The following is a 13,524-nucleotide window of genomic DNA, read 5'->3' on the forward strand; positions in this document are numbered from 1 at the left end:
AGACCAATTCCATTATAATTTAAGTAAGGATACGAAAAAAAAAAAAACGGAAAAAAGAATAAAGATATCGGAAATGGATGATTTTCAATCTAAATGGAGGAATGTTTCCAATCACATCAGCTGTTTGGGCTCCAGACTGATGCGCCGCCTTAAATGAAAAAGCAATGTTTCCATTTCAGCAAGTTGTTCGAACGGAACGCAAAGAAATGCAAAAATGACATGCGCAACATGCACATTGTTATGTGAGGAAATGTAGAACATCTTGAATTCATTTCCTAATACTGCTGTATTGTTGGTATGGGGAGGGGCAAAGGGAACAGCCTGTTAAAGTGACGAAGTTGTTTTTTCATCTAACATAATTCGTTTTACCAGTGTGGAGTCCAAAAGGCTAGTACAATTTAAAAAAAAAATCACCATTTTCGATTAAAAACCACTTATTTCCAACAACTTTTCTCTCTTCCATTTTTCCTTGTCTTTACTCATAACTGAGTTGGTCTATAGCCCCGGACTTTTGATGTACCCTATATTAATAAAGGTCGAATACATGATATAGTTTTCAATTTAAGTGTACCTGTGTATATCCTTTATCTCAACTATTGATGTAAATGTTAACTACAGCCTACAACAACAGACTTTGGTTAAATAATTGGACTTAGGTTTTGATTTACGTATATATATATTTCAAAATTGTAATTGTTAACAGAAAACAAGAGGGAATAGAAATCGAAAGAGTCACTCACTGGCAATCTGGCCATTTGTATATTTCAAGTGGAAATAAATAGAAAAGGGTGAAAGTAGTGTATCGACTTTAAACAAAGTCTCCGAAAGAACGCACACTTGCAACATTAGCAGAAAATTGTTTAAACTTCTTTTGCGTATTATCTTAATATTACGTGAGTTTATATTTTTGAGTTATTCTAAAATTTCTTGTTATTTTAAATGTTGGTGTAAACAGCAAATTATAAAATGAGAATAATGCAGTGACAAGTTATTCTCTTTTATGTTAATAGAAGATACGTCACATGCAAGGAATAATACATACATTCGCTTTTGGTTAGTTACATTGGAGTTGAGCCTATTACACGGAAGGCTTGAACTTTAATACAAGAGATAGACTACTAAAAAGGACTTCAGAAAGCACAGAGTATTTTTTCTTTTTTTAAATCACATTTATTTTTCCCCATAACCTATATTGATCATCTTTGTTTTATTTCTTATTTTACAATATTAAAAATAATATACACTGAATTTCAACTGGAACATATATCGTACACACTTGTATAGCAGTTCAAAAAGTTACTTTTATTATTTTTATTTAATTTATATATTTATTTTGATCAATTAATAATAATTCCTTTACAAGATAAGAAGAAACACAATTGCCCTACCTAAGAAATCCAAGCTCAAGTTATTGAACGAAATTACTCCCAGCTTTGAATAAACATTATTAACAATGCTTGTATTTTATACTTTACTGATTTATAATACTTGTACACGTACTAAGGAAAGTGAATTTCCTGTCAATAAAATCCACAAAGAACACTAGATAATCATACGGTTTCCTACTTAGATGACATGTGATAAACACATTAGGTTCAATTATTATTTCTCTGCTTAAATCAGAGTTGAGACACACAGCTAAAACACTAATAAATTAATTTACGTATTAACATAGACTTACAAGTGAAGAAAAACCTCAATTGAGCATGCAGTTTTATACAAGAGTTCTAAAAATATCATTACCACTATATATAGAAAATTATATAGTATATTTAATAAATCAAATTGGTTCCAATGGTATATGTAAGTATATGAAAATTGTCAAATACTAAAAATACACATTATAATTTTAAAATAGAAAATGAATGCAAATAATTACAATATACTAATATCGTATATCATAATATTGTTACAGTATATCATAATGTTTCGTCAATAATTACTTATCTTTCGACAAGAAACATATTCATAAATAATGTTCATCGTTTAGTTGTCAATTTCGTTTCATTTACATTAATTTTCTGTTTTTACAAAATGTTGTCAATTTCTTCCCTGGAAAAGTTAGGTATTCCGTTCCTCATTAATTTCGAAAGGAATTTGTTTCTTTCGTTTAAGTAAAAAGTTTTTCTCTTCTCTTATAAAAAAAATCTCATATTGTTTATACACTATTTTAAAATTACAATAGCTTATGCATCCGGGAAATACACATACCATCTATCATACAATTTTCAATCCAAAAACCTATACATTTAAATTTTATTCGAATTATTAGTAAATTAAAAGGAACGAAACTTCTGATTTATTTTATCAGAAAACAAGAAAACAGAAATACGTCCTATGGTTTCATTTCCTTACAATAAATGAAATTCTACAAACATGCCCCCTTAGAACATATCCTTTCTATCCAGAGTGTACTTAGGAATTTCGTAAAAAAAATTAAGGATATTTTTAATTCTTTTAAATTAACTATATTTTAAATTTTATTTCTCATCATTTTGCAAGTTTGAGGATGAAGTAGGAAGATCCATACGTCACATACGACACTGAATTAAGTATATGGACATCAAACATTATCATCTATGTAAGTTTTACAGAATTTACAACTCCATTTAATTTACTATAAAGTTCTACTGCCAAGTAAAAAAAAGCAATAAATATAATGTAATGACATATGGCTTTTTATTTTACTTCATAAAAAAAGGTGTTTTCATAAACAAGCTATTTTAATACTAGGATAATATCTTAGCGTTGCAAAAAGAAAAATCACTCTTTCGTTTTCTTTTTTCTTTCTTTCTATTTTCTTTTTCTTTTCTTTTCTACAGAGGATTACATATTATTGTTAATCTCGTACAATACGCGAAAAACTTCGAAGCAATCGAATTGTTAGAATTCTCGCTTTTCGTTCTAGTATCAGGTTTAGTTTCGGTGTATGGTTTGTCTTCATTAGCGAAATTGATATACAGTAAATGTAAAATGTAAAAATAAACATACCAATTTCTCTATATACACTACTTACCCCAATCGCCAATATTTGCAATGCTATTAGTCTGACTACGGTAGAGCAAAAATGTGGAGGAGGAACTTGACTCATTAAGGCCACTGTTGCTGATGACACACCCTCTGACATTCCTGGTCCGTTTGCATCTCCAATAATTAAAGACTGAGAAAAATGTTTAAACTAATAAATTTAGTCCATTCACAACGAAAATACAATAAAATGTAAAATTTATGAACATATAGTGAAATGTTAAAAAAAAAGTTATACTTAAACCATATTTCAAACTAATTTTTAGAAAAGAAGCACATTATGCTTAAAATGAAGTCCATGTTAAGGAGGCAATAATAAGAAAAATATTCATAATCCGTTGCAATATTCACTACTTTACAACGATACGAGTCATTATTCTAACTTTTATATTTAAAAAATATCTTGAAGTTTATCGAAAATATAATTTAACGTAGACAAATTTGAACCAAAAATTACAACTACCTTTTAAGGAATTATAGTCAAGTCAACGTAGGAAAAATAGAAAGATAAATACATCGTGTAGTTTTGAAATTTGGCAGTTGTGAGGGACAGTTCCCTAAACGATATATTAAAAGTTCGCGAGGATGAGGGATCTGCTAGAGGGTTTAAAGTTAGTTTCTTCAAGATTTTCTTAAATATCACAAAAGTTACGGGTCTAGCAAAAAACACTTCAAGTACAAAATTAAACTACATAAAATATTCTACGAATATATTTCTACACTTTTCTTTGATAGAATCGGGAGATGAAAACTACATATTTAAAAAAAATCTTATTGCAACTAAAAATAAGCTTTAGAAAGAAATCTCATGCCTATACAACAATATATAAAGGCAATACACAACTTCGTGCACAAACACACTAACGCACGGGCACGGGTGTGAGTCGCGACGCGCAAGCGACTTGTACAAAAGCGATTGGCATTAGTGTGTTTGTGCACAAAGTTGTGTAATGTCTTTGTGCATTCGTGTATAAGCATGAGTTTTTTCTAAAGGTTACCTGAATACTTTTAGTTACAATAAACAGTTCTCTAAATATGTTCTTTTAATCACCCTCTATCTATTGATCTTTGAATTTATATAAATATACACGACTATTCTCGTAGGAAATTTAATGTGGTTAATTTTGTACTTGAAAGGCTATTGTTAAACCCTATTGTTTTTAAGATATTTAAGAACACTTGAAACAAACTACCTTTAACTCCCTTTCCACCACCCGCTGATTCTATATCCTCGGAGACTTTTAGCATGTCGTTTGGAGCAGTGTACCCCACAACTGTGCTAAGTTCAAAAACTACACGATGTATTTTTTCTAATCAGCGGTTTTTCCCCTTCGTTGGCTAAGCCACCATGGAACTTAAAAAATGAAATGAAATCTTTAAGTTTTACGACCCACGATTATGCCGTTTAGGCTAAAGGAGACGGTGATGATGGGAGATGAGTGAAATTGTGGGATAAAGAAAGTGGGAGGAAACGGGAGAACCCCGAGAAAACCCACGAGCACGGTGTTTGTCCACCACAAAGTCCACACGGCGCAAGCTGGGATCGAACCAGGGACCCCAAACACCGGAGGTGAACGCTCTACCACTGAGCCACCGCGCCCCCACCATGGAACTTAAGTATAAATTTTCGATAAATACATGTTTCACGTAAACTAACTCTAATTTATTTTATCTGATTATTTTGATTTTCTATCCAATTTTACGGGTGTAAGGCACAATTTAAGTATGTTTCGAGATTTTGAAGAGTCATATGTGAGGGAGGGACTATGGGAAATTCATTTCGGAAAATGAAAGGATTAGGAACTGTGCCTAATGATTGTACATGAAATGGAATAATTCTACAATTATCAGGTACGAGAACGCAAATAATCTACATTTCTACTTCGGCAAATTTGCCCAAGAACGACTTTCGTGATGATCCAGAACATCAGTGGACACAACTCGTATCAATAAGTTTCCTGAGCCACAATCAAAAGGATTATTTCACATGTTTTCCATTCAGCCTACCTCTTGTTAACTGGACAACAGACCCTGTAGCTAGTTAATATATTATTCTTTTGTCAAAATTAAAACTGATGTGTTCTATTATATATATATATATATTAAATATATATATATATATATATATATATATATATATATATATAAAAGTTAGTGCATATGAACGTACAAAAACGCATGTTTAAGCATCTATACCTTAAGTCATTATCCTTTGTTCAGATGGTATTTAGATGTACTAGACATAAATTATTGCTTGTCACAAGTAACTTGCATATGGAATAAAATTATTCGGAAAAGTGTGACTGAACCCTGATACACAACAGGTATTAGTTTACCTCTTGCTATGTCAGGATATATTGGAATGTTAATAGAGTTTACAAAACGATTTGTTTAGGCTCTATTTCAAGTTATATTTATTATGGTTTAAGAGGCTCTGTAAGTTAAACATACATTGCAATAAAGCAATATAAGTATGTAGAACATGTTACATATATTCGTGATTGGAATGAAATAAGTCGTTAACTATTCTGAAGTATCTCCTGTGACAGTGATCGTGGCTAAAGTTTATGATTTACACATGACTACTAGCATTACATTTGTAGGTTATTTGGTGCAACATTAGTAAAAGCACAATATATATACACACATATATAACATTAAAAATAATAATCTATAATCAATTAAAAGAATTTATCATCTTTTAATTGGAAATTTTGAATTTGTAATAAAAATGAGGTAACGGGCTCCGCAGAAATTAGTTTTTTTTTTCTTTTTTAATGGTGGATTTCATCATCTCACTTTTTACCAAGTTGAGCTCCAACTGCCAGGATTAACTTTTAAGCATTATAATGATAATAAATAAATAATTAAACATAACACATGATGTACATGAAAGTCGGAAATTTCTTTATGAAAGTTATCCTAAAATTATTTCAAGTTGGATGTGAATCCAATACTATTGTTGTTTTTTGTTGAAGTTTCTTTTACAGCACAAAAGTAATTCCGAGACGTGGACCTACACGTCAGGGTACAATCCAAATCAACGTAACGTGTTCATATTTTGATGATCTCTCACCGGAATTGAACCCAGGACTCCGTGCACTAAGGCACATACATTGGCTACTATATCAATGGCGACAGTGCTACTAATCCGCGAATTCAACTTTAAGCAATAAATCCCACTGAGAAACCTTAAACTAAATGTGCCATTTGTCATGAAAATCTAGTGATTTCTAGGAAAAATAAACTTTTTTTTGTACGATTGGTCAATTCACTCCTTTACTTCTGACTTATTTCAACTTCAGGCAATACTGAGAGGCTTTAAAGATAGCCCGAGCCAAGTTCCTTAAAATAAATAAATAAATAAAATAAAATAAATAAAAAATCGCTAAACACGTTTCCTGAAATCAATTGAAGTAATTCTTTGAAAGTAACGGATTTTTTTAAAACCATATTTATGATAAAACCTATCTTTCAAGATTAGGTAAATAATTCACACGTTTATGCTTGACCGATTTTAACCCAAAACAACAACCAAGATTGGTAAGACTTGAAGAATGTATACACAATACGAGTATTAATCAATATCTAATACTTTTCACGAACGTTATTGTGGAAAATTATTTTGTTATTGGAGTTGATTTTGTCCCACTTTTACTTCTTACTTCTTGGGTAAATTCGGCCGCAAGCAAGAGGATTTCTTCCCAAGCTTCACAAATTTCATTAAAGGCAAATTTTATTAAAGTTCTAGTGGAACAAACATACACATACACAAAAATACTCACACAAATACATGTGAAGTGCAATTGCCTAAGATCAGTTACGAACGCTTCAAAATCTTATTACTAGTAAGTCAATTAGCTTTGAAATATTTATTTACCCACTACTAGACAGTTTAGATAAAAAGTAGTGATAACATTATTCTTACAAAAGGAGGTGTATCTCGACTTTACAAGAGTTCGGCAGATGATAGGAGAATGTGAGGCGATGAAGTGTGGCTAGTGGTAGCGACTGTGTGTTATTCAGTCAAAAGAAACAGTGCAGTATGTTTCGGAAAGAGAAACGACGTCCGTGGATCAAGATTGAAATGGCACGTTGGTGTAGTGCACAACAATGTTTTAAGTGACTTCGTAAACGACCTCTTCGCTAAAATGAAGAAACAACTTCTCGAAAAGCACCGCGACCCAAGAGAAGACCATCAGTGGCATATGGAGGGTCATCTATCAACAAAGATTGACACGCTGACGGTGTACGGCGCCTTCTACACTTATGGCAGAACGAGATAGAGATGGAAAGCAATTACATTGAAATATATAGCAGGTGTTCTGTGCATAAAGCCAGGTACGAATTATAACAATGTTGCCATTATTTTTTTTATCCAGCCCTTGTAAATATTTATATGAAAGACTATTTTATACATATTATATAAAAATTATACTATATAATTTATTCCATACCTGACAGGTGTTTATTAATGTTTTGATATGTTGCATATGAATAATGTAAGGATAACGTGACAGCGTTTCATAAATTCCTTTTAGAAGTCCTGCTGCTGCGTCCCAATCAGTGTGACGCTATGGAACATGAATGAACGAGAATTTTATTAAAATAGTTAACTTTTACATTATTTACAAATATTTTATACCATCATACTCATTAGGTAAAACATATATCCTTTTAAAAAAAACTCTCATCTTATTTTTCAAGTGTTTTGCCCTACAAGAAACACTAATAAATTATAAGAAACATGCACTAATAGGACGTACAGAATACATTTTACAAGACAAAATTGTAGTAATCTTTCAGTATTCCTAGTAGGCTGAAATAATTTTAGAGAGTATTCATATTCAAGAACCACAGCGACTTAAATCATATTAAGCAGTAACATCTTCACGTGCTTGACGCTTCTACACCAGTGGAAAATTTTCAATTTATATAACTTATGTACTAATTTTAATACAAAGTAACGTATTTTTGAAAAATAAAAATAAAAACTGACTGTAAGATTAAAGTCATACTCTTGTACATCCCCCCACAATATTACGAGGGCCGTTCCGTAAGTAACCTCCAATTGGTTAAAAAAGAAACATCAAAGTAGATAAGAAGAATTATTATATAATCCAAAAACTATGTCTTTGCTCTAGTTTTCAACATAGTTTCCATAAACATTCCAGCACTTATCCTTTCTTTTCACTAGCTTAGAAACTCCATCAGCATAAAAATCTCACGCCTGTACCTACTTAAATTTTGTGGAAATTCGTCACAAAGCTCGGAGAGTGTGAAACGTTGATTTTCACAAATTTTTCCATCAATTTTCGAACGAATTTACCAGTGGTCACTGATAACTTGCCACTCCTCTCTTCGTCATAAATGTTTGTTCGTCCACTTTTAAATGAACGAATCCATTCACGAACAACTCCTTCACTCATCACACTTGATCTATACGTGGCACAAAGTCCCCGATGAATAGCTTCTTTCGAATATGTTTTGCCATAAAAAAAGTATAACATCTCGCATCTCGCACTTGGCTGAGTTAGCTATTGCAGTACACATTTTGAGATGTTACAAAAGTGAAACTCGTGATCAGACAACCTTCACTCTACCACGGCTGGATGCATACTAATTTACTGCGCAAGTCTGTTCAAAGATGGTAGCACTGCCCCCACTACTTCACGCACAATGACCAATCGATGGTTACTTTCCGAACGCGTCTCGTATATGTATGTAAGTGTGATAGGTGTGATAAAATAACAAATATAAAACTGGGTTATTATTAATATGTTAAGTGCATTTATCACACTAATTAAACTTTATTAACCCTCGTTAAAGCTTACTCATATATGTAATCGAAACACAGAAAAGTTTATTCTGCATTAAGGGATACAAATAGGTGAGCACTTTAGTTATGTATTCCATACGTTGTATCAAACAGTATGAAAAATTTCCACTGATGTTGAAGCACAAAGCATGTGTAGATCTTTTGAATATGATTTTTAAGTCGCTCTGGTTTTTGAAAATTGATACTCGCTGAAGTATCCGAAATAACGGAAATTATTTCAGCCTACTAGGAATATAAATTTACTACCATTTTTATCTTATAAGAAACATTACTAACTCCTCGCAGTTTTGATATCTTTGAAGATAATGGTAAAGGCTTATAACAGTATTTTTTAAAAACTTATTGCTCTATGACGTCATGGCTTCCAGCTTCTCTTCTCAGTAAAGCACATGGAGAGGAGAAGAGTGGTGACAAAAAAAGAAAAGTTTTGCAGCCATACTACTCCTGAGTTTATGACTACATGTACACTGTATACACATGTTTTACCTTGTCTCTCCCCTCCTTTGCTTTAGTGCTTCTCTCTGATATTTCTAAGGTTGTAAAAGCACACTGTTATGTCGTAAATCAGCCAATTTGAAATAATTGGATTAAAATCGTTGGAATATGGTCTTAATAACGGTCTAGCACAGCAAATCTGTGCGCCTGCATCATATATGACCTCCTTCTCATAACTTTGAAACCAATTAACCATTTTGGGCCCTTTCAAACTCACTAACAAATTAAGTCGCAGAATATATTGTTTTTAAGATATTTCAATTTTCATTTCCCTCTGTGTTCTAAAGAATATCCCACTTTGAATATATTCAATTAGTAAGAGATAATATTAAAGTATCTTTAACCCTTTTAGGATTTCCACTTTTTGAGGTAAATTTTAGACTTTCACTCAAACAGCTACTGCTTCCTTCCTATTTGTCATAGGATCATGGTTCATACCTTGTTGTTTTCAGGATAAATCATACTTTCCAACGGTACTACCTCCTTGTCCGTATTATACACCAAAAACAGGAAAATTGGGAAAAATCGGGAGATTTTTCGAAAAAATGTTTTTCGGAATTTTGCGCCCCTCTGGCCAGCCTGGGTGCACGTATATGATCTGAATGTTTGTTAAAAGATACATTGTTATGTACATAATATATGTGCAACATTTCAATCTTATATCTTGAAACCTGAGGTCGGAAAATTTTTTTGAAAGTTTGAAGATGACCCATTTTCATGTATATATATAAAATTCAAAAATGTACTGCATCATTACTATTTGATCTCAAGTCATGATTCAAACGCCATTTTCTTTAGTATAATGAGCCCTTTCCAACGGTACCACTGACATGTCCGTATCATACACCTGAACCGGAAAAAATGGGAAATTTTTCTGAAAAACATCACACCCTCGGAACACTTACTTCCCTCGGGCCCGGCCCCGGTTTTGCATAGGGATCTCAGAAAAATTTGATAAATATCCAAAGGTACACACAATCTGTTTGCAAAGTTTCAATGTGATATCTTGTAAACTAAAGGCATGTTTTTTTTTTTTTTTTTTTTTTTTTTTGAAATTCGCCTTAAGAAAAAATAAAAAGGTCACACCCCTCCGCCAACACTTGGCCCCATCAAGTTGACCATCCGGTTCCAAAACGCATCTCGGAAGTTCTCTGGCCCATCTTTGGCTTGACCAATAGAAAAAATAAATAAATAAAAGAAAACCGGCTTAAATACCTGTTACAAAACCTAAATAAGCAGTCAAAGACGATACTACGCCATGGTAATGAAAGTTACCAAAAATGCTAAAAGGATTTAAAATTGTTATAGTGCACAAACAGGACACTCTAGAAAACACAGTTATTACATAGATATTACTAATATAGATATTAAACTAAGAACAGAGTACGGCTTTCAGTTGTCTCTCACTGCAATTTTCTTTCGGCTCAACATAATGGAGTAGGAAAGATAAGTGAATGGTTGGCATACTTAATAGCTTTTGTGTTTTATACCAGTGGAAAAAAATAAAGCTCTTGAAGCATTGTTGAACAGGTAAATATGGTACTCAGTCCCAGCATATGTGCAGAAATAAAGTGAAAGAAAAAAAAAAGAGCAGGGTCTTTCCACAAAGAATGAGATATTAAGATTTCGGTCCATTAAGAGTATGTAATAACTCCTGCTAAGACAAGGAATGAAGTAAAAGTAGCAAGGCAGTGATTTCTCTGATCAGGAAAAAAAAGGCATAGTTGTAACCTTACACCATTTGAAGAATTATGTAAGATATGTAAAAATTACTGTTTGTCTCTTTACTAAAATAATTAATTATGGCATGCTAATGAATTACTTAAAGTGTTCCAAAATTACAGTTTGTATTTTTGTTAGAAATAATAGATCATGATGTCCCAATTTTTATGTACTTTACCCTAATTTAAATTTAACGGCAACTTTGGTTAGTACATAAAAAGATTCGATAGTATATCGTACAGTTTGAGTTTTTGATTTATGTAAATTTTATGCTATGTTATAGTATATGTAAGCCCATATTATGTATTTTACATCCATAGACCAAAGAAAATTTTGTGCCCCCTTCCCTTATTTGTTCATATTGAGTTATCTCTAAGCCAAAGAAACAACACAAAAACCAACAATGGACGAAACATTATAGTGTGTTTCTAGGATATACAATAAAATAAAAAATGACTAAAACTACAATAATAAATAATAGTCTACAGAAAATTTAGCACAGTATTGTCAGTAAGTTTCCAAATACAATTAGTCAGCTTAATAGTATCTAAATTCAACTCCGACAATGATCTTCTTGCTTTGGCATTACCAAACACACTAAAAACATTTTCAAAATCCAAATTAGGCAAATCATGCTCTCTCTGGAAATTTGCCGCCTTGGACCCGGGCTTCTGTGACCTGTGCGTAAGTACGGCCTCAGCATATGTCTTAGTTATATCTTTATTACTTGAATCTCTTTAAATTCTACCCTTCATATTTCTTTTTGTAGTTCCTTTAAAATTGGCATTTATTCCGAAGTTGGTCGTTTGCATAGTTTTCGACAAAAACCGAAAAAAAAGCTAAGAAAATTTAAAAATCATCAATTTTTAGGTTCACTTTAGAAAGGTATAATAGAATAGAGTAGAGTAGAGTAGAGTAGAGTAGAGTAAGGCAAGGATAAATAGGGTAGTGCAGGGTTAGGGAAGTTTGGACCTATTTGTTAATACTGTAATTTCACCTCTCTGCGTAAGGATACCAACTGGAGCGTCTCTCTACACCTGCAGGCATTTTCAGAATACACATGTTCGCTACTATCCCACAATCCAACAATGCGGTAACCTTGCGCGAAATAGTTCTCTCCGCTTGCCAAATAGTTCCATGCTTATAACCGCTTATAAAGAAAACTAAACACAACTTCTGCTCTTCTTACATATTATCAAGCACACAAACGAGTAAATGATCCATTTCTTCCCGGTAAATTTTCAAAATTTTGCTAGAAACAGACGACCAACTTTGGAATTTAACCCCTAAAATTCATCAATCCTCTACTTACTTTTTATACTTAGCTTTTGAAGAGGAAAGAGTTACAGTGAGTAACTGAATGCAGGCTCTGTTTAAGTAACGAAACTAGCAAATGATAATAGTGTTTTCGGTTTGAGTTCCCATGAAAAAGAATGCGTATCTTCACTTCCAATTGCGACTGTACTTACAAAGCAGCATGCAATTAAAGGATCATTGCTTTCAATACATATATATTGGTCATTACAAAGAATTCTACATTTCTCTCCATAACGCTGTTGTTTCCTGAAGAAGACTTGCAGATTATACGCAATGCTTTAAGGACATTTCTTACTTTCTTCCATATTACAACATAATCAAGAACACAATATAGTTGTAATGATGTTCAGTTTCTCAGTTATTTTGAAGTAAAGGCACTATAAAAAGGAAGATACTCTATAAAAGACTTTTATATTGCATTTAATAATTATAAAAAATGTTTGACATCTAACTAAAAGTTGAATACTATAAACTGCTGGCTTTAAAAATGTCACAAACAAGATAGGAATTTACATCTGATTGTACTAATTATACTTACACGAATGGAAGGCTTTTTGTAGATCTTACTGAACGTTTTGTCTAATCGCCTAAGTATGGTTATCAAAGCTGGTCTCATAGCTTCATTGGTCCACTCTGTAGAAGGAAGAATTTCGCTCATGTATTTTTGAAGCCCCCTACAGGCCATTGTGTCTGGGTCATATGGTGAGACTTTCAGTAAACTATGAGCAACATCAGCCAAACGCTGAAACAAATAAATAAAAAGGTATAAATTAAGTTTTGACCAGTACAGTCAAAAATATACCGAATTTTTATAGTGACTAGCGACTTTTATTGCAAATGAAAGATAACTTCTCATACACCACCTTCGGCAGTAACACACTTCTACCAGCGTTCATACCACTTGTCAAAACAGTCTTGCAGTCCATCTGTTGTCATCTTCTTGGGATGCTCGTTCATTCGTTTAGACGTCTACTAAAACGAAACTTCACGCATTATGTTCACGACATTGTTTCTTCCGTGTACGCTTGGCAGCAGAATATATGGATCAGTAAATCCCTTGTTAAAAGTACAAGCTCACTTTATTACCTTATGACGTAACAAGATGTTCAAATTCATTTGAACTA

General features: G+C 32.5%; 1 protein-coding gene across 1 annotated transcript in view; it reads right to left on the reverse strand.

The window, feature by feature from the left end:
- Window positions 1–13,524, reverse strand: part of unc80 (unc80, NALCN channel complex subunit) — a gene marked incomplete in the record, with an annotated part of 366,946 nt that overhangs the window by 51,482 nt on the left and 301,940 nt on the right. The window contains 3 exon segments of the mRNA XM_081749034.1: window positions 3,017–3,160; window positions 7,485–7,601; window positions 12,939–13,142. Of these exon segments, the coding sequence (XP_081605160.1) occupies window positions 3,017–3,160; window positions 7,485–7,601; window positions 12,939–13,142 (465 nt within the window).

Source organism: Thermobia domestica, chromosome 2 (assembly GCF_964235325.1).
Source record: "Thermobia domestica chromosome 2, izTheDome1.hap1.1, whole genome shotgun sequence".
NCBI classification, from domain to species: domain Eukaryota; kingdom Metazoa; phylum Arthropoda; class Insecta; order Zygentoma; family Lepismatidae; genus Thermobia; species Thermobia domestica.